General features: G+C 34.5%; 1 protein-coding gene across 6 annotated transcripts in view; it reads left to right on the top strand.

Annotated features, from left to right (window-relative positions):
• CDH18 (cadherin 18) overlaps nucleotides 1-26,782 on the top strand; it is an 885,120-nt gene that overhangs the window by 784,213 nt on the left and 74,125 nt on the right. For all 6 annotated transcript variants that reach the window (XM_064479693.1, XM_064479687.1, XM_010981984.3 and 3 more), the window contains 2 exons: nucleotides 6,954-7,141; nucleotides 19,618-19,871. In XM_064479693.1, coding sequence (XP_064335763.1) covers nucleotides 6,954-7,141; nucleotides 19,618-19,871 — 442 coding nt within the window. The remainder of the gene's footprint in view (nucleotides 1-6,953; nucleotides 7,142-19,617; nucleotides 19,872-26,782) is intronic.

The following is a 26,782-nucleotide window of genomic DNA, read 5'->3' as shown; positions in this document are numbered from 1 at the left end:
TTTGTTCAAATAATTAAGAAAAAATAGCAGGCACCCTGATGATGTGTGAAAGATGTAGGAAATAAATTAGGAATTCTAGATAACTGAAAATGCTTAATTAAGATCAGTGTTGGAAGCATTAACAATCAAAAGAACCAACAATAATATTAAAACAATGATATAAAAATGAGGAAAAAGAGAAAAATCTCTATCCAATAAACAAGATAGTATTTTATACATAGGAGAGGACAGGGAGAAAAACTATGAATGTAAATATCCCTTCAAAAGCAACAACAAAAAATAAAATAAACGTTTTAAAAAAAAAGCTTTTAATGACTAGGAAATAAGAGATTCAGAACTCAGGTTAAAATATCTCAACATGTTTTAGTAGTTAAAACACCATCCGGAACTAACCACATCCTGGTGATATTTGATTAGTATAAAGACCAAAATACATCCCAAAGTTATGGAGCTCACCTAACAGCATTAAATCATCTTGCTGATCAAAGTCTTCTCCTCTTCTCCTCTTCTTCTCCTCTCCTCACAATATATAGTGATGCAAATATGGACACTTTGGTTGACTTAGGGAGTTTTTGTAGCACATAATTTTAAAAGTCACTACCTACTTCAACCCTCAACAAAACAAAAATTTGCTTTACCATGAAGGATTTTTTTTTGCAGTGATTCTTTACTGTTAACACAATTCGGATATACGTTCATATGAGTGTGTGTGAAATCAAAATCTCAATGTATTCTTTAAATCCTATTGAAAATTGGATAATACTCTTGCAGTATATAACCTTTCCGTGAACTCAGGCAGAGGACTCTGAGGAATTTTTTGGCAACTATAGAAATGCTGATTAGACTGTACTTTAAAGTTATCTAAGACAAGTGATTTTTTTTTTCCCCAGAGAGAGCAATTACTGAGTAAAAATAACATGGAAAAGCATAAGATCATTTACCATATATACCAAGATTCTAGGAGTTATGACTTTGTTAATCCTATTTAGATAAAAATGCATTGTTTTCTAAATAATAAGCTGACCATGTGATTGAATTATATCATGAATAGCAGTGGCAAAACTTTAGAATATTAGTCAAAGATTTATAAATACATTTTGACCCCTGTCTTTTAAAGTTTCTCCCAAATGTTTTTTACTCTTCAAGGAAATGCCAATTTTCATAAAATAACAGGTAAACAAAGGTTCATGTATTATTATTATTCAAAAATGATTAATACCTAATTATTTATGGACTGTTGGCTCTCAGTTGTCAGAATTCTTAAAGGTAATTCTACATGTTATATGTCTCCAGGATTGGTGTTTGCATGTTTTGGGGTTTTTTTGTTGTTGTTGTTAGAATTAATGTTTAAAGTAAGTTTTGTCTGATATCTTTTGTTATTTTAGGATAATTGTATATATTTCCTCCCATGGGTAATCTCATTATCCTAAAAGTATGATGGAACATAAAGGTTTTATATTGAGGATTAAATTTGCAATGGCGTTAGTGGGCAAGGAAGCCCCCTGAAATGGAGAAAACCCCAAAGAGTGTGTTCTTGTCTTCCAGCCGTGAAAGAATTCACAGTGGAAACAAAGAGGCAGAATGAAAGCTGTTTTATTGCTCAAAGGAGGAAAAGACACTCGAGTGGAAAAACACTTGAGTCAGGTGACTTGACGTAAGGACCCCTGCTCTTGGGGTCTTAACAGGGTCCTTTTATCTGTCCCCTTTGGTGTTTCTTATCCTCTTTCCATTGCCTGCTCCTTTCCTGCTTCATTTCCAGCTCGTTCTGCTCTGTGAAACAAACACTCTGCAAAAACAAGATCAGGTAACTAGGGACCTTCAAACAGCGCAGTCAGGCTAAAATTAGGTAACTAGGGAGCCTCAGACAATGTAGTCAAGCTAACACATGTGGTCAAGCTAGACTGTGCGAGCGAGACCCTCAAACCATGTGGTCCTATCGATTAGATCGAGTCACGGCTTTCTAGTCCTTCAAGGGAGTTTTTTTCATTATTCAAGCAAAAGTATCACCTAAGCCAACTATAGGTTAACTTTAAACAGGTTAATTTTAAAACCCTTAAAGAAGTCTCTAGGCAACAGGTCCCAGTTTTGGGTCCCTTGCTCCCTGCCTCCTTCAAAGGTACATGTGAGTATTTATGTTAAATACAAATACTAATAAAATATTTAAGCATTAAATGCACACTAGGCTTTTTAGATTATGCTTTCTACTCTAGAAGAACCCCACCCACAAAGATCTTTGTTTCCCTGAAGTGAATTAATTCCAAGTAACTCCACCTTTTATGTCCTTAGTGATCTTTATTGTTAGAGACATTGAAAGCTCATTGAGTTTCTCTCCGTTTATCATAAAATCTGTTTTTCCCCCAGTTTCCTCTTCTATTAATCTTATAATTATCTCGCTAGAATATCATACACAGACACATAACATACACATTCAGTATTTTTATTTTCCAAATTGCTGGTATTTTTTCTTACCAGATAGGTTGTTTATTCATTCTTTTTATTCATTTACCTATCAATAGAAACGGATTATTTCCTTATCTTGGCCATTGTGAATAATGCTGCAACAAACCTGAGAATACAGACTTCTCTTTGAGATCCTAATTTTAATACTTTGGTATATATACCCTGTAGTGAGATTGCTGGATCATATTGTAGTTCTATTTTTTTTTTTAATTTTTGAGGCATCTCAGTATTTTACTTAGTTGCTGCACCATTTTACATTCCCACCAACAGAGTACAAGGATTCCAGTTTCTCCATAACCTTGCCAACACTTTTTGTATTTTGGTTTTTGATAATAGACAACCTAACAGGTATGAGAAGATCTCTTCCTATGGTGTTGATTTGCTTTTCCTTGATAATTAATGATGTTGAACATCTTTTCATACACCTGTTGTATGTCTTTATTTGAAAAATGTCTGTTCAAGTCCTTGGCTTATTTTGAAAATTGGGTTATTCATTGTTTTTTGTTTGTTTTTTGCTGTTGATTTGTAGGAGTTACTTAAACATTTTGGAAATTAACCCCTCATCAGATAAGTGGTTTGCAAATATTTTCACCCATCCTGTAAGTTGCCATTTCATTCTGTTGATTGTCTCCTTTGCTGTGCAGAAGTGTTTTGTTTGATGTAATTCTACTCATCTGCTTTCACTTTTTATTGCCTTTGCTTTCGGTGTCATACTCAAGAATTTTTTGCCAAGATCAACATCAAGAAGACTTTTTTCACATGTTTTCTTCTAGGAATTTTGCATTTTTTGGTCTTACATTTAAGTTGTTCATTTATTTTGTGGTCATTTTTGTATATAGTGCAAGGTAGAAGTCCAATTTCATTTTTGCATGTGTATATCTAATTTTCCCAATACCATTTGATGAAGAAACTATCATTTCCCCATATTTTTTTACTCTTGGCACCCCCACCAAAGATCAATTGGCCCTATATGCATGGGTTTAATTCTGTTGCATTGGTCTATATGTCTGTGCCAGTATGATACTGTTTAATTATTGTAGACTTGTAATACATTTTGAAATCTGGAAGTGTCAAGCCTCCAGCTTTGTTCTTTTTTCTCAGGATTATTTTATCTATTCTGGGTATTTTGTAGTTTATACAAATTGTAAGATAGGTTTTTTTCTTTTCTATTTCTGTGAAAAAAGTGTCATTGAATTGTGGTTAGGCTAACATAGCTTTAAATTTGTAAGTTTCTTTGGGTAGTATGGACATTTTAACAATATTAAGCCTCTTAGTCCCTCAGCATAGGATGTAGTTCAATTTATTTGTGTCTCCTTTAATTTATTTCATCAGTGTTTTGTAGTTTCCAGTACACAGTGACTTTCCAGTACACTCCTTGCTTAAGTTTATTCCTAAGTATTTTATTCTTTTTGATGCTATTGTAAATAGGATGGTTTTCTGAATTTCCTTTTTGGATTGTCCATTGTTAGTGATAGAAACACAACTGATCTTTGTGTGTTGACTTTGTAAAGTGCCAATTTCACTGAATTTGTTTTTTTCATTCTAACAGGGTTTTTATTTGTTTATTTGTTTTTGGTTTATGTAGTCTTTAGGGTTTTTTACCTATAAGATCATGTCTTCTGCAGAGATAATTTTACTTTTTCCTTTCTAATTGGATTCCTTTTTATTTTTTCCTTCCTAATTTCTCTGGCTGGAACTTCCAGTACAATGGCGAATAGAAGTGGAGAGAATGAGTTCCTTGTCTTCCTCTAGATCTTTGAGAAAAATGTTTCAATCTTTTTAGCATTGAGTATGATATTAGCCCTGAGCTAATGTCTCTATTATTTTGAGGTACCTTCCTTCTAAACCTAGCTTGTTTTGGTATAGTCATACAATGGAATATTATTCAACCTTTAAAAAGAATGGAATTCTGCCATGCATGACATGGATGAACCTAAGTAAAATAAGTCAGTCACAAAGGACAAATGATTCCATGTATATGAGGTTTCTAAAATAGTCAAACTTGTAGAAGCATCTAATTCAATAGTGATTGTAGAGGGCATAGTGGAAGGAGAAAATGGGGCTTTGTTGTTCATTCCATACAAACTTTTAGTTATGCTGGATGAATAGATTCTAGAGTTCTGCTGTACTACATAATGTCTCTAGTTAGCAATGCAGTGTTGTGCTCTTCAAAATTTGTTAGTAGAGTAGATCTAATGTTAAGTGCTCTTACTACAAAAACAGAACAAAACAAAACAAAAAATGCAATGCAAGGAAACTTTAGGAAACATTGGAGGTGTTTATTACCTCGATTTTGATGATGATATCACCAGTGTTTGCTTTTCTGCAAACTTTCATGAAATTGTACACATTAAATATGTACAGTTCTTTGCATATCAAGTGTACCTCAATAAAGCTGTCTAAAAAAAAGAGACTCATCACATTTATTCTCCTGAAATTTAGAGTATTTTTAAAGTATCTGGCTATTTGTTCAGTCCTTAGAAATTCTAAAAAATTATCCTAAACTGCCATTGATTTATAAATATTATCCATCAGCTATTTTATAGTGATTAGTAGACACTTCGTTTTGAATACTTTGTTTTTATACATGATATTAGGTTGGATTAATTTGGGCATTTTATAGTCTTTATTATATACTTTTTAGAATACCTACAATACTTAGAATTACCCTTTTGAGTTACATCATATCACCTTTAAACTCATGTTTAATAATTATTTCTAAAACATAATCCTTTTTAATAAGACTATTTTTAGAGGAGTTTTAGATTTACAGCAGATTTGAGAGGGAGATGCAGAGACTTTCCATATATCATCTGCCCCTATACTTACATAGCATCCCCCATTATCAATATCAATCACAAGAATTGCACATTTTTTTAACCAAGGGTGAACTTACATTGGCACATAAGAATCACCCCAAATCCATAGTTTAACTTAGGGTTAACTCTTGGTATTGCATATTCTGTGGGTTTGGACAGATGTATAATGTAGAGTGACCACCATTATTGTATCCCACAGAATATTTTCACTGTCTTAAACTTCCTCTTAGCTCTGCCTATTCATCTCTCCCCACCCCAGGCCTGGCAATTGCTAATCTTTTTATTGTCTCCACAGTTTTGCCTTTTCCAGAATATCGTTTAATTGAAATCATACAGTAGTTAGCCTTTCTAGATTGGCCTCTTTCATTTAGTAATATGCACTGATTTTCCTCCATGTCTTTACAAGGCTTGCAAGCTCATTTCTTTTTAACAGTCAATAATATTTCATTTTATGGATGTATTACAGTTTGTTTATCCATTCATCTACTAAAGGAAATTTTGGTGGCTTCCAAGTTTGGGCCATGATGAATAAAGCTGCTATAAAAATCCATGTGTTGGTTTTTACATGGAGAGAAGTTTTCAATTCCTTTAAGTAAAAACCAAGGAACATGATCACTGGCTGGTATGGTAGCCTCTAGCCTAGAGGGAGGCAGGGATGCTTTTTGCCTTCAGCTTACAGACATGATTGTTGTCAGTTTTTAGTCCCTTGTCACATAGTCTACTCAGTAGAGCTTCAGTACAACCTGGTAGCTGGATTCCCCCAGGGGAGCAATCTGAGGGAAAGTGAGGAAGAGTACACATGATAGTAGCCACGGTGCTTTTGTAACCTATAAAATTTGGATCTCATGTTCTTCCCATGTCAATGAACTATATCAGGATAGATAGAGTCTTTAAAAGTATAATAGATCCTGATACAAGCATGTGACTAAGATCAGGGGATCACGTGTTTCATGGAAGAAGGTACTCAACCCATGAAATGTTCTGTTGGTAAGGGCTGTTGAACTAAAAATTAGTATTTGATGTCAGCATCAGAAATGTTTATAGAAGAGAACTGGGAAAAAAAGTCTTTATTGAATAATGAATAAACACAGCTACACACACACAAATACATACATACAGGTCAACTTTTTGTATCTATATATAATGCTTTAAAACATTCAATTGTACGTTTAGAAGCAAATTGGAATACTCCATACACTTACCAGATGCACAAACTTAAAAAAAAATTATCATACCACAACTACCAAAATATTAGCTTAGGAAAATTATTTTTATAGATGTTCCTTCCACATCTATAGTTACATATTTATATAGTCTAATTATATTTATGTGTAACGTTGAATCGCCATTAATTTAATCTTGGTTGACACTTTTTAATAAAATCTTCTTAATTCAAAGTTTCTGTCACTTATATAACTATTTAAGGTTTGCTATAAAAAATAAATAGCTGCGATAGATATGTTTCTAACTTGACGATTAAACAACTGGTAACAACCGGTCAGTTATGCTTAATATCTATTTCATAAGTGCCTGCAGGGAAATGTAAATCTCTATGAAATAGATGCAAATATAAATAGATGTATGGTCTAAATATGTTAATGTCTTTTTCTTGTAGTATTGTTATTTTATGATCATTAACATCATCAAATAAGTGTAATATGAAATATCTTTCAGAGCATTATCAACTGTATGTTCCTGAGTCAGCTCAAGTTGGTTCAGCTGTTGGGAAAATCAAGGCAAATGATGCAGACACTGGTTCAAATGCTGACATGACATACTCCATCATTAACGGTGATGGTGTTGGGATATTCTCCATCTCCACTGACAAAGAGACCAGAGAAGGGATCCTTTCATTAAAGAAGGTAAAAAGAACATTCTGTTAGTGATTTAGGTAATTCACTCATTTTTCCATGAATGGAAATTTGGCAGAGGTATGAATGAGCTATATAGTCAGGTCATTAAAATGATAAAATGTGTCTTCTTTGAAATATAATTACATTTTAATTATGGTTATGTCTAACTCTTTAAATCTTAAGTATATTTCAGTATGATGGGAAGGTCGGATGTAGAATACACTATGAATGTCTCCCCTTATCTTTATTTTCAGATAACAGACTCATCATGAATGCCAGTTCTATTAACGTCACTACTCTGTATTGTACTAATCTAAGTAACGCTAAGAGACTTTCTGTCTAATGTAAAAATCTTCACCATGTTGGCTAACAATCTTTAGGAGACAGGAGTTCGCTTGAAGGTCATGGATCCTTGAGTGAAACCATTAACCTTCTCCCTCAATTCTTTTTTTATTCCTAAGAATTTGTCATTGGACTAAATCTATTGCTTTTTTTGCTTTTTAAAGAACGTAATGTTCACGACCGTGTAAAAATGAAGTGGAACACAGACAATTAGCAAAGAAGGATTTAAATGTAACTCCTAATGCAGTCTGTCTCAGTCTTTAAATGTTTAACAATTTCAGCTTGGCAATATAGTAACATTCAGGTCCCTAGGCCTGACCTTCATTATATTTTGATTCAGAAAGGCTGGAATGAAGCTGAGGAATTAGCCTTTTTAACAAGTACTCCAGATGATTCTTCTGTATAATATGTTTAGAACATGGGCTGAGAAATTTTATTCTGATGTTCTACTGTAATATTGATGTGAATCAATCTATCTATCTATCTATCTATCTATCTATCTATCTATCTATCTATCCTGTTTATTTGTGTCTATATGTATTATCTATCATCTAGCTATCTATCTATTTGTGTGTTTTATATATACTTTTTAATTTGCAGTATATAAAGTCTCATTAATAAAATAATCACAATTTTATATTGGTTTAAAGTTGAGAATTAATATATCTTTTGGCTGCTACAAAAGGAGGCTACAAAGTAGAACTTAAACTGTGTAAATACTTACATAGAAATAGTCATCACTAGTCTATATGAAATATGAATGTCTTCATCTAACATATTTTTTTTTCATTTTAATCTCTTTTCCCCTGAGATTGTCAAACCTGGATCAAAAATGTGTTAATAAAAATAGTCAATTTCTATATCTTTATTTAACAAATATATATATTTTGAGTACCTCTTCATGCTGATCACTGAGCTCTAATTTAAGCCATGCAAGCAAGAACAGAGCCAAAGTTAGTCTCTGTCTGCATAGAGCTTCCAATCTGTGGAAGTGGAGAGACACCAGTCAAATGTCACATGCATTCTTACAGAGATAATAAAAACTGTTCTATGAAGGAGAGTTATACAGTGCTATCGGGGAAAAAAAAATCTAGGATATTTGGTCCTGTCTGATACTCAGGGATGATTGAACAGAGAACTGAAGGAAACCTAGGAGGTAACCAGGTAAAGAATGTAAGGATGAACATTCTAGGAAGAGGGAAAAAACAAAACAAAACAAAACAAGGAATCTGAGTAGGGTGGAGCATGGCACATTCAAGGATCCTTGATTCTGGAGCAAAGAGAGTGAAGGAGCTAGTGGGTTCAAGAACACAAAGGGCTTTGTTCGATTTTACCCAGTGGAGAGCCATTGACAGTGTCGAAGCGGGACGTGACTAGGTCTTGTTTGATGGCAATATTTCTGTCTAATCATTGACGTAAACTACATGAGGACCAGACCATTTTAAGATGAAGTGAGGACTGCCTGCTTTTCATTCCTTGGATGGCTTCTTCACTCAGGTAAATTCCAGTAAACAGATGAATAATTCTTCCTGAAACATGAATCCTGAACCTAGGGAACAGCAGGGTTTAAGAAACAAGCAGAAGGAAGGAAAGAAATAGAGCCTGGGAAGAAAATTTCAAAAAAATAGAAGAAACTTTTGTCACTGAAAATTCCCGAGGGAGGCTGTCCAGGAGGAAGATAGTCATTAAAAATGTGAAGTATTCTAGAAATTTAAAACAAGTTTAGCATTATAAATATTAATCTGATTTGGCAAATGGGAGGGCAGGATGCTTGTCACAAGCTGTTTTCAGCTCAATACAGCATCAGTATCGTGTCATCATCATCACAAAAACGGTATGAACGGCGTCTAAGTTTGTTAAGTGGTTCCTCTTTGTCAGGATGGGTTTTAAGCACTTTTTCCAGGTCTTTATGGAGCTAATCCACCTATTATCATTCCTTTAAATCTGACTGGGACATCAGGATATAAGGAGAGTTATTACTCTCACTAATAAAACAGAAACTGCAATTCAGCTACAGAAACCGAATCACAGAGAGAAAAAGAACTGCACCCAGGTGGAAGTTCATTGACAGAAAATTGAACTCAGGAGTCTATCTCTTCAGAGTCTGAACAGTTACTCATTTTACAGATTTAGATGGAAATATATATATATATATATATTTAATTATTTGCTACAGTGCAGAGAGGAACAAATTTCATGTGGTGGGGAGAAATTAGAAGCATGGACATGGGAGAAAAAAATGAAAAAGAAATATGCCATCCTCTTTGGGAAGCTTTGTGGTAAAGTGGGGAGGAAATTTTATAATGGAAATAAATGCAAACATCACAAGATGAAGATTTTAATGTTGAGTGGGAGATTGAAAGTGTGTCTCTATACAGGTGGATAGAAGGTCAATAGAAACAAGAAACTGAGGTTACTAAAGAGACGATAACTGATTTAAAAAGATGCACTGAGGTAGAGTAGGCCCTGTATAGGCTTTGGATCACAGATGGAAAGAAAGAAGCTATGATGATGCCTCCTTCTTTGCCAAAATCAAACAGGAGGGAGAAACAGATGTCGGCAAATAGGTTTGCAATGATCTAGCTGGAGTATGTGTATGTGTGAAGAGTGGTAAGGGGGTCCTTGCCTATGGACAACTATTGTCTTTATAAAGTAGGAAATTATATCCTGTTTGCAAAAAATGAGAGTAGTGATGGATGGCGTGAATATACACATAATTCAAAATACAAGGATAGATTGTGAGACAATAGGGATCTTACCACCCTGTATGGCCTCAATTAATTTGATGTCGTTTGTGAAAAAATGAAGACAAAATAGAACATGCACGTAAGTGTGCACAAGTGTGCAATTAACGTTCTCTATTCTACATTACACACACCAAACACAAAAAGAGGAGGTATTTTCAAGATAAGTGTTTTAATTGTGTAAATGGTAGGATGATCTACTAAAATTAACCTTGCCCCTTAATGAGTTCAAATCATCTTTCACCTTCTTCCCTGAATTTATTTTCTAATGTTGTCTACACTTCCTCCAAAATGCATTCATGTTTGCATTTATCTAATTTCTTGATTCTGCGAATTGGAATAATCAGTCTCAGAGTTACCTCATTGCTATATATCTTATGTTATAAATAATTGCAATTTGAAAACTAAACTATATAAGTCTATGGATTTTAACTTTTAAGAGGCATTCATTCAGATGGCAGGAAATAGATAAAACAGTCCTTTAAAACCTTATTTAATCTCTGAAGCATCTCACTTTAGCCAGCAAGGCAGAACAGCTAATCTTCCCAAAGATCAGAATTAGCATTGCTCTATAAATCAGCCTACAGGAGCATCTACACATCCCTGTCCACATCATGCCTTCATCAGAAAATTGCCAAGCTGAATTCACCGGTCCATGGTGTGGTACATTGTAAATACACTTTGATAACTTTCATTCATTGTTTAATGGAGCCTGACTGGGTAGAAGAGGGAAAAAGATAAGGATGAATGCAAGTTGATGCACTCTTTCCTCTGACAGAAACTTCTGGAGCTAGGGATGTTCTTCTTAGCTGTCTTTCTCGGGTTTTCTTCCTGTGGTCCCTGTGTTAATTTAGATTCTTTATAGAAGCTGTTCTGCTATATATATATATTTTTAATTCAGAACTCCAACTCTATTTGCTCTCTTGACTTTTGGCAAATGCTGTCTGGAGTATCACTTGTCTTTGTTAAGTGCATTTAATTGCAAATACAATGACTATTAGTTTAAGCCAGAAATCTTCAACTTGGTCTGCAAGGCAGTGAAGGATGGTGGAAAATCTGATCTTTACTCTCAGATGAAATATAGATTTTGGTCTTGCCCTTTAAGAGATCGATGACATTATCTCAAGTCTATTAATCTTCACTTTTCTTATTTTAGCATGTTCCAAAGTGATAATTACAAATAGATAAAATAAGGTGGAAACAGGCTGTGTCTGGATAACAATTGCAATAAGATCTCAAAGTCTGCTTTTCTTCTTGTGTTCCTTTCTTCCTCTTTTTGCACCAAATTTTAATTGCACTTTCCAGACCACTCCATGTGGTTATTTTACTACCTGTTTATTTCATGTTATCCTATCCACCTGTAAGCACACAAAAATTGACATATCCTGTGTAGATTATGTCACATGTGTATGCTGTCATTCACGTGTCTTGGTGAGCTACTTCCCCATCCATCTTCTGTAAGAGGAGATTTTTTCAAAGTTCAATGTTGTCTTTGTAGTATAACATCTCTAGTTATGTTTGAGTCACACATATCCTTCTTTGAATTATCTTTTCTTTTTACATATCAAGGAAGGCATTTCACTAATTTCTCACTGTGCAGAACATAGCAATTCCATATGCCTCTTAAATCTGCTAGATCTGATAGAGTAGAAAGAACTTTTCTAATTAATTCACTATGAATGTAATGACAATATCCCTGAATGTCTATCTATGTGTGCTACAAGTCTATTCCTGTCCACAGTAGTTGTTAAACATTTTGCAACTGGGTACTTTGTATTTTTTTTTTTAAATTTTATACCATACAGTGTGTTAAAGATCATTATACCATCTTATTTAACACAGGATTAGAGATGGGTCATGAAAATAAACATAAAAAATTATAAAAAGTATTTTTTTAAGTTTAAATTAATCCTAAGAGAAAAACTATGAAGATGTTTTTAATTATAACCATACTAGGTCTATTCTAAATAACCACATTTTAAAATTTTTAGTAGATTACATTTATTGAATTTTTCTTATCATTTCTTTGACATGCACTGAGCAACCGACTAAGAATCAGGATGTCCTTTGCCATTATAGTGTAAAGTTTTGGGGCTGTGAACCACAAAGTGCAAAAAAAAATAAGGCATTCCAGCCAATTGCAAAAGCACACACAAGCAAGCACACGAGCACACTTTGTACATAAAAGAAATAGGTTTCTAATTCTAATGAGTTATTTACAAAAACTAAACATTCATTAGGGATTTTATTATTAAAAACCTCCACCAGGTTACTGTTTTTATTCTTGTAAGATCCTAGTATCTGGAAAGTGGTTCTCCTGCCCAGCCAGAAGCTGAAGAGGAGAAAGTCCAACTTTCAATTCAGTGAAGTCTGTCACTGTATTTAGAATACCTCTGATGGAGAACTGCCTTGGGGAAACTTTTATTCTTACTCTTCATCTGTAGGTATGGCCGTGGAGTGACAGGTCTGTTGAAACTACTGTGAGCATTCATTAACAGTTTTTAACACATATTCCTACAATGTAATATAATTGGAAATGAATGATCTGTTGAAACACCCTACTGAGTTAAGCTATCCACATCCATAAGTTATAGAGAAGTTTTCATAAGTGTGGGCATATTGAAATACCCACACATGTAACGCACATATATGTGCTAGTATATGAGTGTATATAAATAGAATAATAAGGAATAAATAAATATACTTTATATATTATATATGTACATTTGTTATTTAAAATAAAACATTTCCATGTGTTTTCCCAGTCTTCCATTGACAGGAAGCAAGTATGTAATATTTATTTGTATTGATAACCTTGGAATTATGCACATTAAATGGGTAATACATTCTTCTATATAGAGAATTTATAATATAAGGTGCATACATGTGTTCTAGTCTTCACAGAACGTCTACCGTGCAGAAAAGGCTTCTGACAAGGACCACAAATCATAGCATAAGAAAACCTAGCTGAAGAAACAGTATTCAGATGCAAGCAATTGTTCTTATGTTGGGCAAGATATTATTTAAAATAGATATTTTTCTCAGAAAACAAAAATTAATAATGTCAGTCACTATTTCAGGATTTGGCCATTTTTTGCATAATCAAAGTGACATTTTTTTTCATCTATTAAATAATGTTGCAACCAGTCCCATTATTTTCCCATTCCCACAGCTAACAATGTGGACGATGACACAAAATAGAAAATGGATCAAGGAGAGGTCCTGTGGAATCTCTTCTTGTTATTTAGGAAAACAAAATTTGATGAACTTCTTGAACTCCAAGAAGAATTGAATCCTAGAGCAATCTGACTAAATGCTGTTTTCAGTATCTGTCTATTTATGATGGTTATCTAGTTCCAGCGAAGGAATATATTAGTGTGATTTGATGAGTAGTAGAAGTGATTAATGAGAAACAGTTAAAAAATTCCAAATATGTACAGCTGGCTAGAAAATGATTGATGGGAAAGATGATAACTTATCTACAATAATAAGAAATGTGCTAATTTTAAAGAGGGAAAAGTATGGTTTTCTAAGTTAGGAAGAGCAATGATATGTAAAAGTAATTACTAAGAGTAATAGGATAAAATTAAGAAACTGAAACTTGAGATGAAGACTGGAGTCAGCTCACTGTCAGTGAGCTGCATGAGGACGCTGAGCAGTGACCAGACACAAGTAAGAGAAGCTTACCTGGGGTGGTTAAACTGACACCAGAATAAGCACTTCTAACAGAGACAGAGGCTGTAGAGGACTTTGCATGAAAAACATCTTAGTTTCTTAGCTTTGTGAATCTGTGAATTAAGGAAATTATGAGTTTTCGTAGCCAGAATTAATGAAGTTATAATTCATGAAGTTGATAGTTCATTTTTAATGTCTTTATAAATACTTGGAAAGATGCATGAATATACCCTGTAATAGTGAGGACATTTCATTCCACTAAAAATCTGTTCACTATGAGTCGTCACATTGGAATGCTATGTTACATTATTTATATGCTGATTAGATTTCAGGCAGAATGTCATAGTGCCTCAGGGCACAGCTTCTGGAGGCCCACTGCCTTAGTTCAAATCCCAAGTATATCAGTTACAGGCTGTTGCCCCTGAATAAGCTTCTTAACTTTTCTGTTCCTTGGTTTCTTCATTTGTAAATGGAAACAATAACAAGTCACAGGAGTTGTGATTATCAAATGAGTTGATAAATGTTCATTGCTTAGTTCACACATAGGTGTTCATTTCATATTTTAGAAATAACATAGAACTTTCCATCCTTCAGGTGCAAACCATGTAATAGCACTTTTCTGTTCTCTAAGCACAGCTTTATTTGAGATTGAAGAAGGATTATTAATCACCCACCATGTACCAGGAATTATGCCAAGTACCTGAAATATGAAGATGAATTAGATAATATCCTTGCTCTTAGGGAAAACTGAATAGACATGATACATTGTTATAATACAAGATGTCAAATGCTAATGGTATAGGTTTACTTAAATTGTTATGAGTTCACAGATAAAAGAGGGCCAATTTTTCAAAGATGGAGGAGGGTCAGGGGAAACTTTGCATGGGCGATTGCTTTTAAGCATGCATGGAGCAATACGTACCATAGACTAAGGAAAGTAAATATGAGTCAAATCCTTTGTATCCAGCTGTGCTGGCCTTCAAGAATGGAGATCATAGGCAAATAATTTTGAACATTACAATGAGGGACTATTACATTGGAGAATACACAATCTAACCAAAATAGTTGTGACATGAGTTACCTGAAATTTTCTGTTTCCCCTGAAAAGCATATTTATGGCCCACAGCTGCAAAGCATTTCTGAACACCAAGCCTAGAGTTTCATCCCACAGGTGGTTGAATGAGAATGCAAACTGGATTCCCAACAGTGCTGGGGTAGCTTCTTCCCCAGGCATGCCAGGGCACCCACAGAAGTTGGAAGAGGTGAGGAATAGATTACATTCCCCATAGGCCCTCAGCTCTGCCAAATTTCAGACTTGTCTCCAGAAGTGCAAGAGAATACATTTCTGTTGTTTCAAGTCACCCAGTGTTTGGTAATTTGTTATGACAGCCCCTAGAAACGAATGCAATGGCATTAATACAAAAACCTAATAAACCAACACAAATCTCATTTATGAATACATGTGGAACCATTCCAAGCACCGTCTCAGTAAAACAAAACACATAGCAAGTTGAATTATTCCAGAAATGCTTAGATGGTTCAATGTCAGAACTACAAATATCTTAAGCTGAATCATGAAATTACCTTTAGTGTATGTCATACATTGTTGATAACAGGAATTTCAAATGATTAAAGCTAACATATTTTTTTGAAGTTGGAAGTTGCCAATAAATAACTTTGCTATATTTGCTGTTGATTATATATTGCTAGTGTATTTGATTACCAACAATGATTGTCATGATTGTATCCTAGTTAGCATTGCTAGGTAAAATACAGGACAACTAGTTAATTTTTCATTTCAGATAAATGATAGTTTCCTAGGATAAGTATGTCTCATGTTATAATTGACACATATGCTATTAAAACAATTTTAATTTACTAAATTTGATGACAATAATCATAGCATTGGTTAACTATGAACATCAATGATACAACAGTTTTTGTTTGTAACTCTCAGAACTTTGGCCACAATTGAGACTTGTCCAGAGAATTAAAGCCAGGGCACATTCTATGAAAATGAAAAATGAATCAGATAGTGTTTCTGGAATATTCCTGCCTAAATGTTAATATGTTAGTAATCTCCAGTAGAACGCCATTGCTTTAGGGTCACCTGCTTTTCATATTAGATACTGAACTGATAATCCAGACTTGCAGTTTTCAAAAAAATTAAAAAAGAAAAAAGAAACTTGGCATAGTTCTGAAATTTTGTTAAATAGGATAAACTAGATTCAAATTATAAAACCCCATCCCATACACCAAACATCTTAGTGAGGCAAAAATAACGGTGAACATTGTGAAAGACAGGATCTTATTCTTTCCAAGCGTTTTCAAGTAACAAAAAGGAAGAACTCTTTTCCCAATTCTTTTTTCAGCTTGAATATTTTAATCATCTGTTCCATTCAAATGATTTCTGTCCGAATCCAGCCAAAAAGAGCTATAAGCATTGACAGTTGAAGTTTTAAGATAGTATAGCAGGAAAAGTCTTTCTTATTCTCATAAACAGTCTCTGGCTGTATAATTGCCCTTAGCAAGTTCCCACCATGCCTCACATTTATGGACTTATTTTGTATCCATTTTTGTTTTGTTTTGTTTTGAAAGTGGGAAAGGGTACGTTTTGTGTTTCATAAACTCTCAGCTAGACATTTCATGTTTTTGCTTTCTGTGGTATGTTAATAGCCTGAGTAAATTTTCTTTTTTTTTCTCTTTTAATGTTTTTTCCCTCCACTATCTTTTCATAAAAACCAGGTATTAGATGAATAAATTTCACTGTTCTTGACATACTGTTTTTCATTGGCTATTTTTAGGTAATAAAAAATCTGCTGGTAACTATGGAAAGTGAAACCCATAGACAGAGTTCTAACTAGTTTCCCAGGAACAAGAGATTACTAGGAAATTACTGGAATATCTATCTACAGTGTATGAATGATCAGTATTTGGACAGCTTTACCAGGATTTATAGTAATAGGAAAAATACAATTATACTCCTAATCCAATTTCTATGTACTACTGTAGTTCTACTACAAAACAACGAATTGACATACTTTATATTGTATATGTAATCCTGCAACCTCCAAGAATAAGTAGTGTAATTTCCTCCCAGTTTTTCTATACTTGCAATTTAGCACTGCCACGTTTTCTTCATAAATGTGATTGTTAAAATGTTTCCATTTACATTAATTCATCTGCTTCTAAATTCCTGTCCCAAACTTAAATACTCTTCTCATTGTTTGATGACTCTAGATGGGTCCTTATCCATCCATCAGCCAGGCCTCACAAAGTCCTTCAGAATGATTATTTGTGTCTTGGGGTAGCTGAGCATATTTGAGATAATCATTAACATGAAACCATTTATTCACATAAACAGTTTATACCTCATCAGGAGGTAGGTTAGTGTTAAGACAAATGACAGCTAACTTGCCAAGGGACCTGCTAAAGAATGGAAAAAGAGATGACTGTCATATTGGATGCACATCTTGATAATAATATCTGATGAGGTAGAGGTGGCAAAAATTATCTCCACAAATTTTATTGAAAGTCAGAAAGACTCTTAATGAACCTTAGTCATTATATAGTCGACCAGATGCAGCAGGTTGAGTCTAAGGAATTAAACTGACCTTAAATGAGCAGTAAACCTGCCAAGGGTGATGCTTTCTATGAGCAAAATGCCAGGATTCTGATAGTCCATCTCCTCTGTGCCAGGGGGACTGTAGCCGTGCACCTCATTCTTGATAGGCAGCAAGTCTGTACCATTGCTAAGTCAGGTGATTTAAATTTGGAGACTTATTGAATTAGTCTAAGACCGAATATTATGTTAAGGAGAGAGGAATCAAGGAAAGAAAAAGTGTAATAAATCTATGGGTCTAACTAAAAGTCATGCAATTCCCTAAACAAGATGGGTGCTAGTTACTTTTGCAATTCATTTCTAGTTTAAACTTCTTGGGAAGGAAATGACTCCCAACTGATAGGCCATAAGCTGCAGGTCAGTTAGCCCCTCTTTAAAATATATAAATCTAAAATACATAATATTTTATCATATATAAATCTGTATATTTTATATAGATGGTTCATATTTAAGAATTTGAGTTTTTAGTATTTTCAGAATTCTTGTTTTGTCTTACAAACACTTGTAGACTATTGTAGTGACCTAGTCTTATCCAGACCCCTGAGACGTATTATTGGTTCCAGATTCTTATTATCTGGTTTGGAAATTAAATGGTTGTTTTTCCTTGTGTTCAGTCTCTGGGAAGTTCAATTTTCCAAAGCAATTCAGAAGAGATAGGGAAATAATCATCAGTAGGACTGATCTACTGTTTATAAAATCCCATTAAGAATACTCTTTCTAATCAGCTTCTCGGCCCCTAAGGTAAAGGAAAATATGAGTTCCTCCATAGGGAATGGTCATTCTCTGATTATGCCAAGAAAGAAGGCTGCAAGACTGAAGCAGGCCAGTGCAGAATCAGTGACAGAAATAGGGGTGAAAAAGAAATCTACTGTTTCTTCTCATAAATGTTTATCTATAGGTGTTTCCCTAGGCTCAAAATAAAAGGCTGATCTCTGTATCACCTGCCGTAACATCACCATGGAGACTTCTGACATGGTTAGTTCTAAATCTAAGCTCATTTAGGGTCACAGAACCTGTTATGTGCCTCACGTTTAACACTTTTGAAACCTTGAGTTCTGATCCAAAAAAGGTCTTCCTCTTGCAAGTACTACCTACCTGCTCATATGCTCCTGTGTCTGAGTTTATATCCCTGTTACTTTCATAATACCTCCTCTGCCTTATAGCACTAGATACACAGGGCTATAAATGTCTGTTTACTCTTTTATATCCTATATATGTATTCCCTGAGACAAAACACCAGCCGGACCTTATTTCATTCATTATTGTATGCTAAGCCAAAGTCACGACTTCTGACATTATTAACAGAAAAAAAAAAAAATGTTGGCTAGATGATTTTTCGAAATGAGAAAAAAAACTAAAAAGTTTATGAGAAACTATTAATAAAGACTCAAAGCTAAAAAGTAAATGGCATACAAACAGAATGCTATAAAAAAATAAAATTGATCAAAACATCCAAATAAAGGAAATGAACAAAAAAACAAATACATGAAATGGTATTACCAGCAAAAAAAGAAAGTGAATACAGTTAAAACCACACTAAAAAATTCTAACGTCTGTAGAAAATCTTTTACTAAGATTTCAAGAAAGTATTGCTGAAATGAAAACTTAAAAATTTATCGGATTTCAAAATTAGATATCAAGTTCAAAATCAATAAGGTGTAAATAAGATGATAATACATAAAAAGTAATGATATGCGATATATTGTTTTAATGTAAAAAATGTATTTTTTAATTTAGCAATTTAGTAGCAATTTTTTTTTTAAATGAATAATTTAAGTTGAAGAGGAGATAGAAAGAAGTTACTAGAAGAGACTAAGATTGAGTCTCCAAAAAGCAATATTTACTTGCCTGTGGGAAATATCCTTTTGTATCCAGTTATCATCCTGTTTATGGCTCTGAAAAATCACAATTGATTCAGACTTGAATTTTCATGATTTCTGCTTTAGATGTTATTGTCAAGACAAACTTCATAGTTTGTTTATAAATGGAAACAGATTGACCTAAACCCATCCATGCTTGTTTGTTTCAAAAAAGGAAAAGAAAATGTTTGTTTGAAAACTGATAATAGTCATAATATTGGAAATCTTATTTTTCCCCCACAGCCGCTGAACTATGAGAAAAAGAAATCATATACCCTCAACATAGAAGGAGCAAATACACATCTCGATTTTCGCTTTTCTCACTTGGGTCCTTTTAAAGATGCTACCATGCTGAAGATCATTGTTGGGGATGTAGACGAGCCACCATTGTTTTCCATGCCCTCCTACGTCATGGAAGTCTATGAAAATGCCAAGATCGGGACTGTCGTTGGCACAGTTTTGGCACAAGATCCTGACAGTGCTAATAGCTTAGTGAGGTATGTTATATTTTCACCTTTTAGACCTGTAACGATTTTATTGCTTCTCACAGCAATTCAAAATGAATAAAATAATATTTAATTTCCATGTTATTTCCTATGACTATAATCCAATTATCATATTAACTGATTCTTTACCTGAGTGAATAACAGATGGGTTGCTGTCAAATTTAGAATATCTGTAGCTATCTCCATGAGTATATTGTTGACCACACAGATTTTTTTTTTTTCCATTCGACTTAATAGATGGGAGTGTAATTGACTGGAAAATTTTATATAGAAATATTTAATCACAGACTAGAGAATCTTTGGTACGTTAATGATTAGGGGTATAAATACAGTTTTTAAAATGAAGGTTTGGGAATAACATTCGGCTCTGAATCCTTGTCCGGTTACAGTAGCTGCAAACCTTTAGGAAATCACCCTTATTTGTGAAAGAAGAACACTAATATCTGTCTCTCAGAGTTATTCATTGTGAGACTGACTAAGTGATGAGCTTAAAGTGCTAAGCTGAGTGGTCTGCATCCAGCAGTGACTCTATAAATGCAATCTTGTCCAAGGCAGTGTGCAGTGTTCCTTAGAGAATCACCTCTGAAGGCAGGAAGACCGATGTGAGATTTCCGGTGGCTTGGTTTACTAGTTGTGGGGTCTTACACAGTCATTCAACCTTGCTGAATCTCAATGTTGAACATATGAACAGGGAATAATAATACTGCATAAATATGTTGGGAGAATTAAATTAGATTGACAGAAAGTGCTTCACATAGTAAGTGCTCATTAATATTTTATTACTGTAGTATGCGCAGATGTAATTAAACCTTTCCTTGCGTAATGAGAAGGGAGGGTTTTTTTTTTTTTTGTCTCAGTTATGACAAAATCAAAGAACTACGTAATGTTTAAAACTCTTTGGTTACCTTGTGTTTATACCCTTGGATAATCCTAAGGCCCTAGAAAGCCTGAAGTCCTTAACAAATCTGTCTGCTTTTCCCCATCGAGTTCTTATTCTCACTCTCTTTAGTTCTCATCCATTTTGACAAAAGTTAATACGATAAATATTCTCCTAGGTATCTATGTAACATTTGTGAAGTGTTTCAACTTTCTTTTATGTGAGCATGATTGTTTTTAAGTTTTTAAAAAAAATGGCCACAGCACTCATGCATGGAGAGAAACCATTTTCTGTGCACAAATGTGTGTATTAAACAATTCTGTTTCATCCGTGAATGCAGCAGAGAGAGTACCCTGTCAGTTGATAACACCTCTGTTCACACTGAGAGCAGGAGCTGCATGTGGCTTGTAAGAGGCAGGACAGGCAAAGTGTACAAAGTAACATGCATAAACCCAGTGATGGAAACTGATCTTTAATTAAGGGATGCAGGCGGGAGTTGATATGCTTATTTATCCAACCAGAGGAAAGCCCACTGTGCTTTATTATTCCATAGTATGCCATATTTTAATATCATTTTTGACATTTAGTAAGTAAAATTTGTCTAATTGTATTGAAAGCTAGCATTATAAAAGTTATTTACAAATGCAGCCATTTACCAAAAGGAGCCAACACCTTTGAGAATAAAAATACTTCATGCTGTGAGTTTGTTGTGAAAATGTTTGATAAACATTGGTAAGACTTTCTTTTGAAGGCTAAAACTTGATGTTAATGATGAATTCTGTATTTTTTAATTAAAAGAGGTGGGAAATACATTTATTTTTAAAAGTGATATTTAAAGCACCTATCATATGCAAATATTACAATAGCCTTTGTGATAAAGACATTAAACACAGGCACACACACACAGAGCAGCTTGAAGTCTAGTGAAGAGACCAAAAAAAAATTTGCATCCTTTGATAAGGGTGATAAAGGTCTGATAAAATGTGTAGTGAACAGGTGTGCCCAACATCTCCTAGAGGGAATGAGTTGAGGAAGATTGAATTGAGGCTCAAAATCCAGGTTAAGGATTAGACAGGTGAAGAATAGAGAAGATAACTGAAGTTTGTTGTGTACACAAGGAGCTCAGGTTGCCTGTGTGGGAATGGCAAATAATGAGGTTGGAGAGAGAAGCTGGAGAGAGATCACGAAGAGGCTTTGTGCTAAGTCCACATCTTGGAAATTTATCCTGACAGCAATGTCGATGCGGGGAGAAGAGAAATCAGAGATGCATGAATAACTTTAATAAAAACAATGATAGGAGGAGGTGCATTTCAAAATAAGTAATAATGGAATTTTAAAATGCTGTGAAGGGTGGAAGAGATGTTCCAAAAAGGTAGGCAAAAGGAGGAAAACTTGAGGTAAGGGACAGACTTCTTTCAGTGTTGCTCTGTACATCCTCACATACACAAAATCACCGTTCCACGTAAAACAGTGGTCACCCCAGGGCAAAACCCCCCTGTTGCCGGCAGTTAGGTTCTTGTCTCATCGCAGAAAGAATTCAGAGACAGACACGGAGGTTAAGAAAGTAAAATGAGGATGTTTTGAGGGATGGATAGTACACGGTCAAGGGGCGAGAGGGCAGACTCAGGTGAGTGGCTGCACTGAGTTTCTTTGGCAATTTGGTTACATAGGGTGTAAAAATGAATGGACAGAATATTCATTCAGGGGGAAGGGTTTAGAGTCGTATTCACTGATTTTCACCCCAGATCAACCTTCTCAAGGGGAAGAGGGATTTTTGTCCTTATTTAGTCTGGATGGGAAGTGTCATGATGTCAGTGCATAATGGGAACTTCTAATTTGCAAGGCTAATTTACTTGTAATGAGGGCATAATGAGCAAAAGGTTACATTTAGACACTAGAGATTCCTGCTTTTTTCCCTTTCTTTGTTGGCCTCCAGGACACTCATACCCCAAATGTGTGATTTCTTATCAGTCCAGAGGTTCCAGCTTTTTTCCTCTGCCCAGGGACCCCCGTTGTTTAGATGACGTATGATTTCCTGCCACTTGGCCTGTGCCCCTCTTTCTCTGCTCATATCTGGCTATCTGCCTGCTCTAACACCCCTACCAAGGGACCACTGGCAATGTTTGAAGATGTGTTTGGTGATCACAACTTGGGGAGGAATACTACTGTCATCTGTAGATAGATGTCAGGGATGGTCCTGAGCATCCTGCAGCTCACAAGTGAGTCCCCACAACAAAGAATTATCTGTTTCAGAATATCAGTAGTGCTGAGGTTGAAAAATCTTAACACAGAGTAAACCAAACTGGATGTTACTTTGGCAAAACAGGAGTTCTAATTATTAAATTCATGGAAAGAAATTTTGAAAAACTATATTTGGGAAATGCATATCAGTGTGGATGTCTCACATACATGCATGTTCATGTGAATGTTTCAACATATACACTTTATTTCATAAAAATATTTATATATAATTGCTCCATAATATTGTTAATGTCCTCAGTAATTGCTCTGTCATTGGGAGCATTTAATTGAACACCAGCTATGTTTCACACAACAACTCCCAGTTGTTGCTACGCAAAGGTGATTGGTATATTTTCTCCAAAAGCAAATACTAAGAAGCACAAATTCATTAGCTTGTGCCTTATATTTTTTTGTTTTGTTTTGGTTAGACAGCTGAAATGAATCCTTCCAAAGCTTCCTTAAAATCGTCAGACTCCAAAGCTTGTGTTTGGGGGCATAATTTACATAATATTTGTTCTTGATTTTAATAAAAATGTGTCATTCACATGGGCCTCTAGGTGCAAACAGTGAATAAAATACAGAAAACATTAACAAATACAAAAGCAATCCTATACTTCCACATTTCTCAGGGACCAAATGTTTGTACTAATTAAGGAAACTGCGCCTTGAAAAGCTGTACCTTGCAATGTGCCCTGAAATGCAATTAACTCCAAGTCTGCAGAATTGATAATGAAGGGGAGTTTGCGTCTTACAGGCATTTGTGAAAAGCTTCCTGACTTCAGCCTTTTGTATTTCAATTTTCTAAACTATTAGTAAGATTATTCAGATTTCTAAGGGCATGCCATGTCTAGCTTTTGTCTCTTTCGACCCAAAACAAGGATGTGCAATTTGCAGCAATATAATCACCAACTTTCTTAAAAATAGAATTGGGACCAGGCTGTTTACCAGTAGGAAAGAAACCTTGATTCAAACAGCCTGTGCTCACTTGCTGGCATACTGCAATTGAAATTCGGGAATGTCCTGTGTGGCTGCTGATGGATGAGCAACCCTGTGATGACACAAGAGGCTAGAGGGCTTTCTGGAAATGTGACCTACATCACATGACTGTTACAAACAGTGACCATTCATTGCTTGCTCTCTGTGGGCCAGAGGTTTATACAGCAAGTCAAAAGCCCCTCTAACAACCCTAAAGAGTCTATAGTATTAGTCCCATTCTACAGATGAAGAAACTAAGGCTCAGAAAATTAGGTAAATTGGCCAAGTTTACATAGTGATAAAGTGGCAGATCTAGAATTTAAATCCAGTTTTGCTTTATTCCAAAGACCCTGTTTTTTAAAAAGCCATATATGCTACCTCTCATATATTTCAACTAATAAAAATTATTGTAATACGAATTATTATTATTATTATTATAAACTGCATTTATAGACGTCAGATGTTACAAAGTAGGAAACAGATGAATGTTTTCCATGTTCAGGTGTGTTTCATACTTCTGGAAAAAGAGATGCAGAAGAGAGTCAAATTCCATTTTTAACTCTAGCATCTCATGAAAAAAACTCTTAATTTTAGAGTTTCTCCATATGTAGAGTCGAAGACATATATGACTTGATTTAGTACAACAAAAAGGAAATTAGTGAAGTCTTCAATTAACATTTCTCATAGGATGAAGAGCTTTAGCATGAATTTATGTGAGTAAGGATAGCCCCTCATCTTCTTTTCCACTTTGATTTATTATCTGAATTTATCTATACATTTACTTATTGGTAAAATGTTTAGTATTTTCTTTGTGTTATAACTTTAAAGCCATTAGAAAGAAATAGTAAATATCCTGCATTGTTGTTTTCAAATGCTTACCATGACATTATTTAGGAAACAATGGTCAATTTATGTGCTAACATAAGAAATAAAATTGTGATGGAGTTTGGAAATAATCGCCAAATTAAAAAAAAAAAACTTTCTAAAATATCTTTTAAAAAAAAAGAATAGTTGTAGAGAATTAGAAGTGTTTACTCAGCCTATTTTTAGTTTAATTGTAACCTCGGAACAAATGATTCCAGTATATTCACTGCGTCCTTAGTAGTGTGTTTGTTTTTCTTACATATTTCTGAAATTTTCATGAAGCTTATGATGAGATGGCAGTTAGGAGCACCTCATTCATTTGGGGATGTTATAACAGCAAAAAATAAGAGATATTTCAAAATAATGACAAGATGATATGGCAGAGTTGAAAAGGAAAGCTTAAAAAAGTAACTAAGATGGTTTGACTATAGGAATCAAACTTCCAAAAAGAAAGACAAGAATACCTAGAAAATGTGTTTCAAAATATATTCACATTAAAGATATCATCTGATATACAGTGAGTAAAAACCTTATAGACCAAATTTACTTATGAAAGATTAGCTTAGTGAAAGTCAAGAATGTCTTAATTGGACCTTTAATCGAAAGCCTTAATATATCCTCATTAAAACTGACATAGTCATCTGATACAAAGGAGATAATTCATTAAGCACAATTAATGCAAATTGAGTGCAGATAGAAAGAAGACTCCCATTTAAAACTGGAAGTCCTAGTCTTCGACTTGTGTTTTGTCATTTATCACATTACAGATAGCCAAATTAGCACATTTAGATTGACCAATAACTTGACTGTTAAATGTCACGTCACTATGGCAGTTGAGAACGTCAAGGCACCCAAAGATGACCAAGACAATCCTGTTCTGTCAGACATGAAGAGATCTGTAGACTAAGCCAACTGAGTGACTGATTCCCAATTACATCGCTAATCATAGAGATTGGAAGAGAACATGGTCACTGTCGCCATGCTTCAAAAAAGATACAGAAGACCCCTAGAAATATTTCCATTTTGGGCCCACAGTTACCTAGCAACCTAGTATGTGGTGGTAACCACCCCAAATCAGAATCCTGGTACCAGAGGGAGAAACTATTTTCTGGATGGGCCTGTGTAGCTCCCTTAGCTCTGGAATGAATGCCTAAATCCTGGCTTCGTGACATCTGCTAGTCTACCGACAGGGAACTAAACCATCCAAATAGCTTTCATGTGAATTTTTCAAAATAAATAAAAGATGCTTAAAATGGTTCCATAGCATTTGTAAAACTCAAGATTACTGGAATTTCTAAAATCTTCATTACCTAAAAGCATAAATAACAGGCTGAAGCATTTTCTGTGCAGAGATTTTACTTCTTGAGGTGCTTTTGTCTCATTGGGTCAAGGCTTTGGTTTGGGAAGTTAGAAAGCTTTCCAAAATATCTATGTGCTGTATATGCTGCCTGTTTATTAAGCACAATACACTATCAAGTGACAAATGGTCTTTATGTTCTATTTTTTTTAGAAGGATTATTTTCTGGGTGCATGACTTGTGGAATAAATTGCATCCCCAAAGTGAGCTAAGGGAATCTTAAATTTTTTAATGAATCTGAGCTATACTGCAGGTGTGTGACTTTTTGTTAAATTAAAGATGAGGCCAGGCTGCTGTAATATCCCACAGGGTGTACATTGATTAAACTTTATCCCATCTATTGATCGTAGTCAGTAAAACTTACCAAAACAGCTGGTTGGGAAGCAAAGTCTCAAATATATTTGCGTTACTACTCACGTTCTGTACCCACAAGTATCTACAGTGTGACAACTGAAAGAAATCTTGTATACTTTAAGCCAACTGACGTTTCTCCAAGTAAACCACTGTTAAAATAGATTTCCATGATGTCAGTTTTAAATTAATTTTTATGGTGAGATGGACAGACTATAATGAAAATAACAAGTGCCT

Source organism: Camelus dromedarius, chromosome 3 (assembly GCF_036321535.1).
Source record: "Camelus dromedarius isolate mCamDro1 chromosome 3, mCamDro1.pat, whole genome shotgun sequence".
Taxonomy (NCBI): Eukaryota; Metazoa; Chordata; class Mammalia; order Artiodactyla; family Camelidae; genus Camelus; species Camelus dromedarius.
Note: the sequence above shows the minus strand (reverse complement) of the source record. Positions and strands in the feature narration are given on the sequence as shown.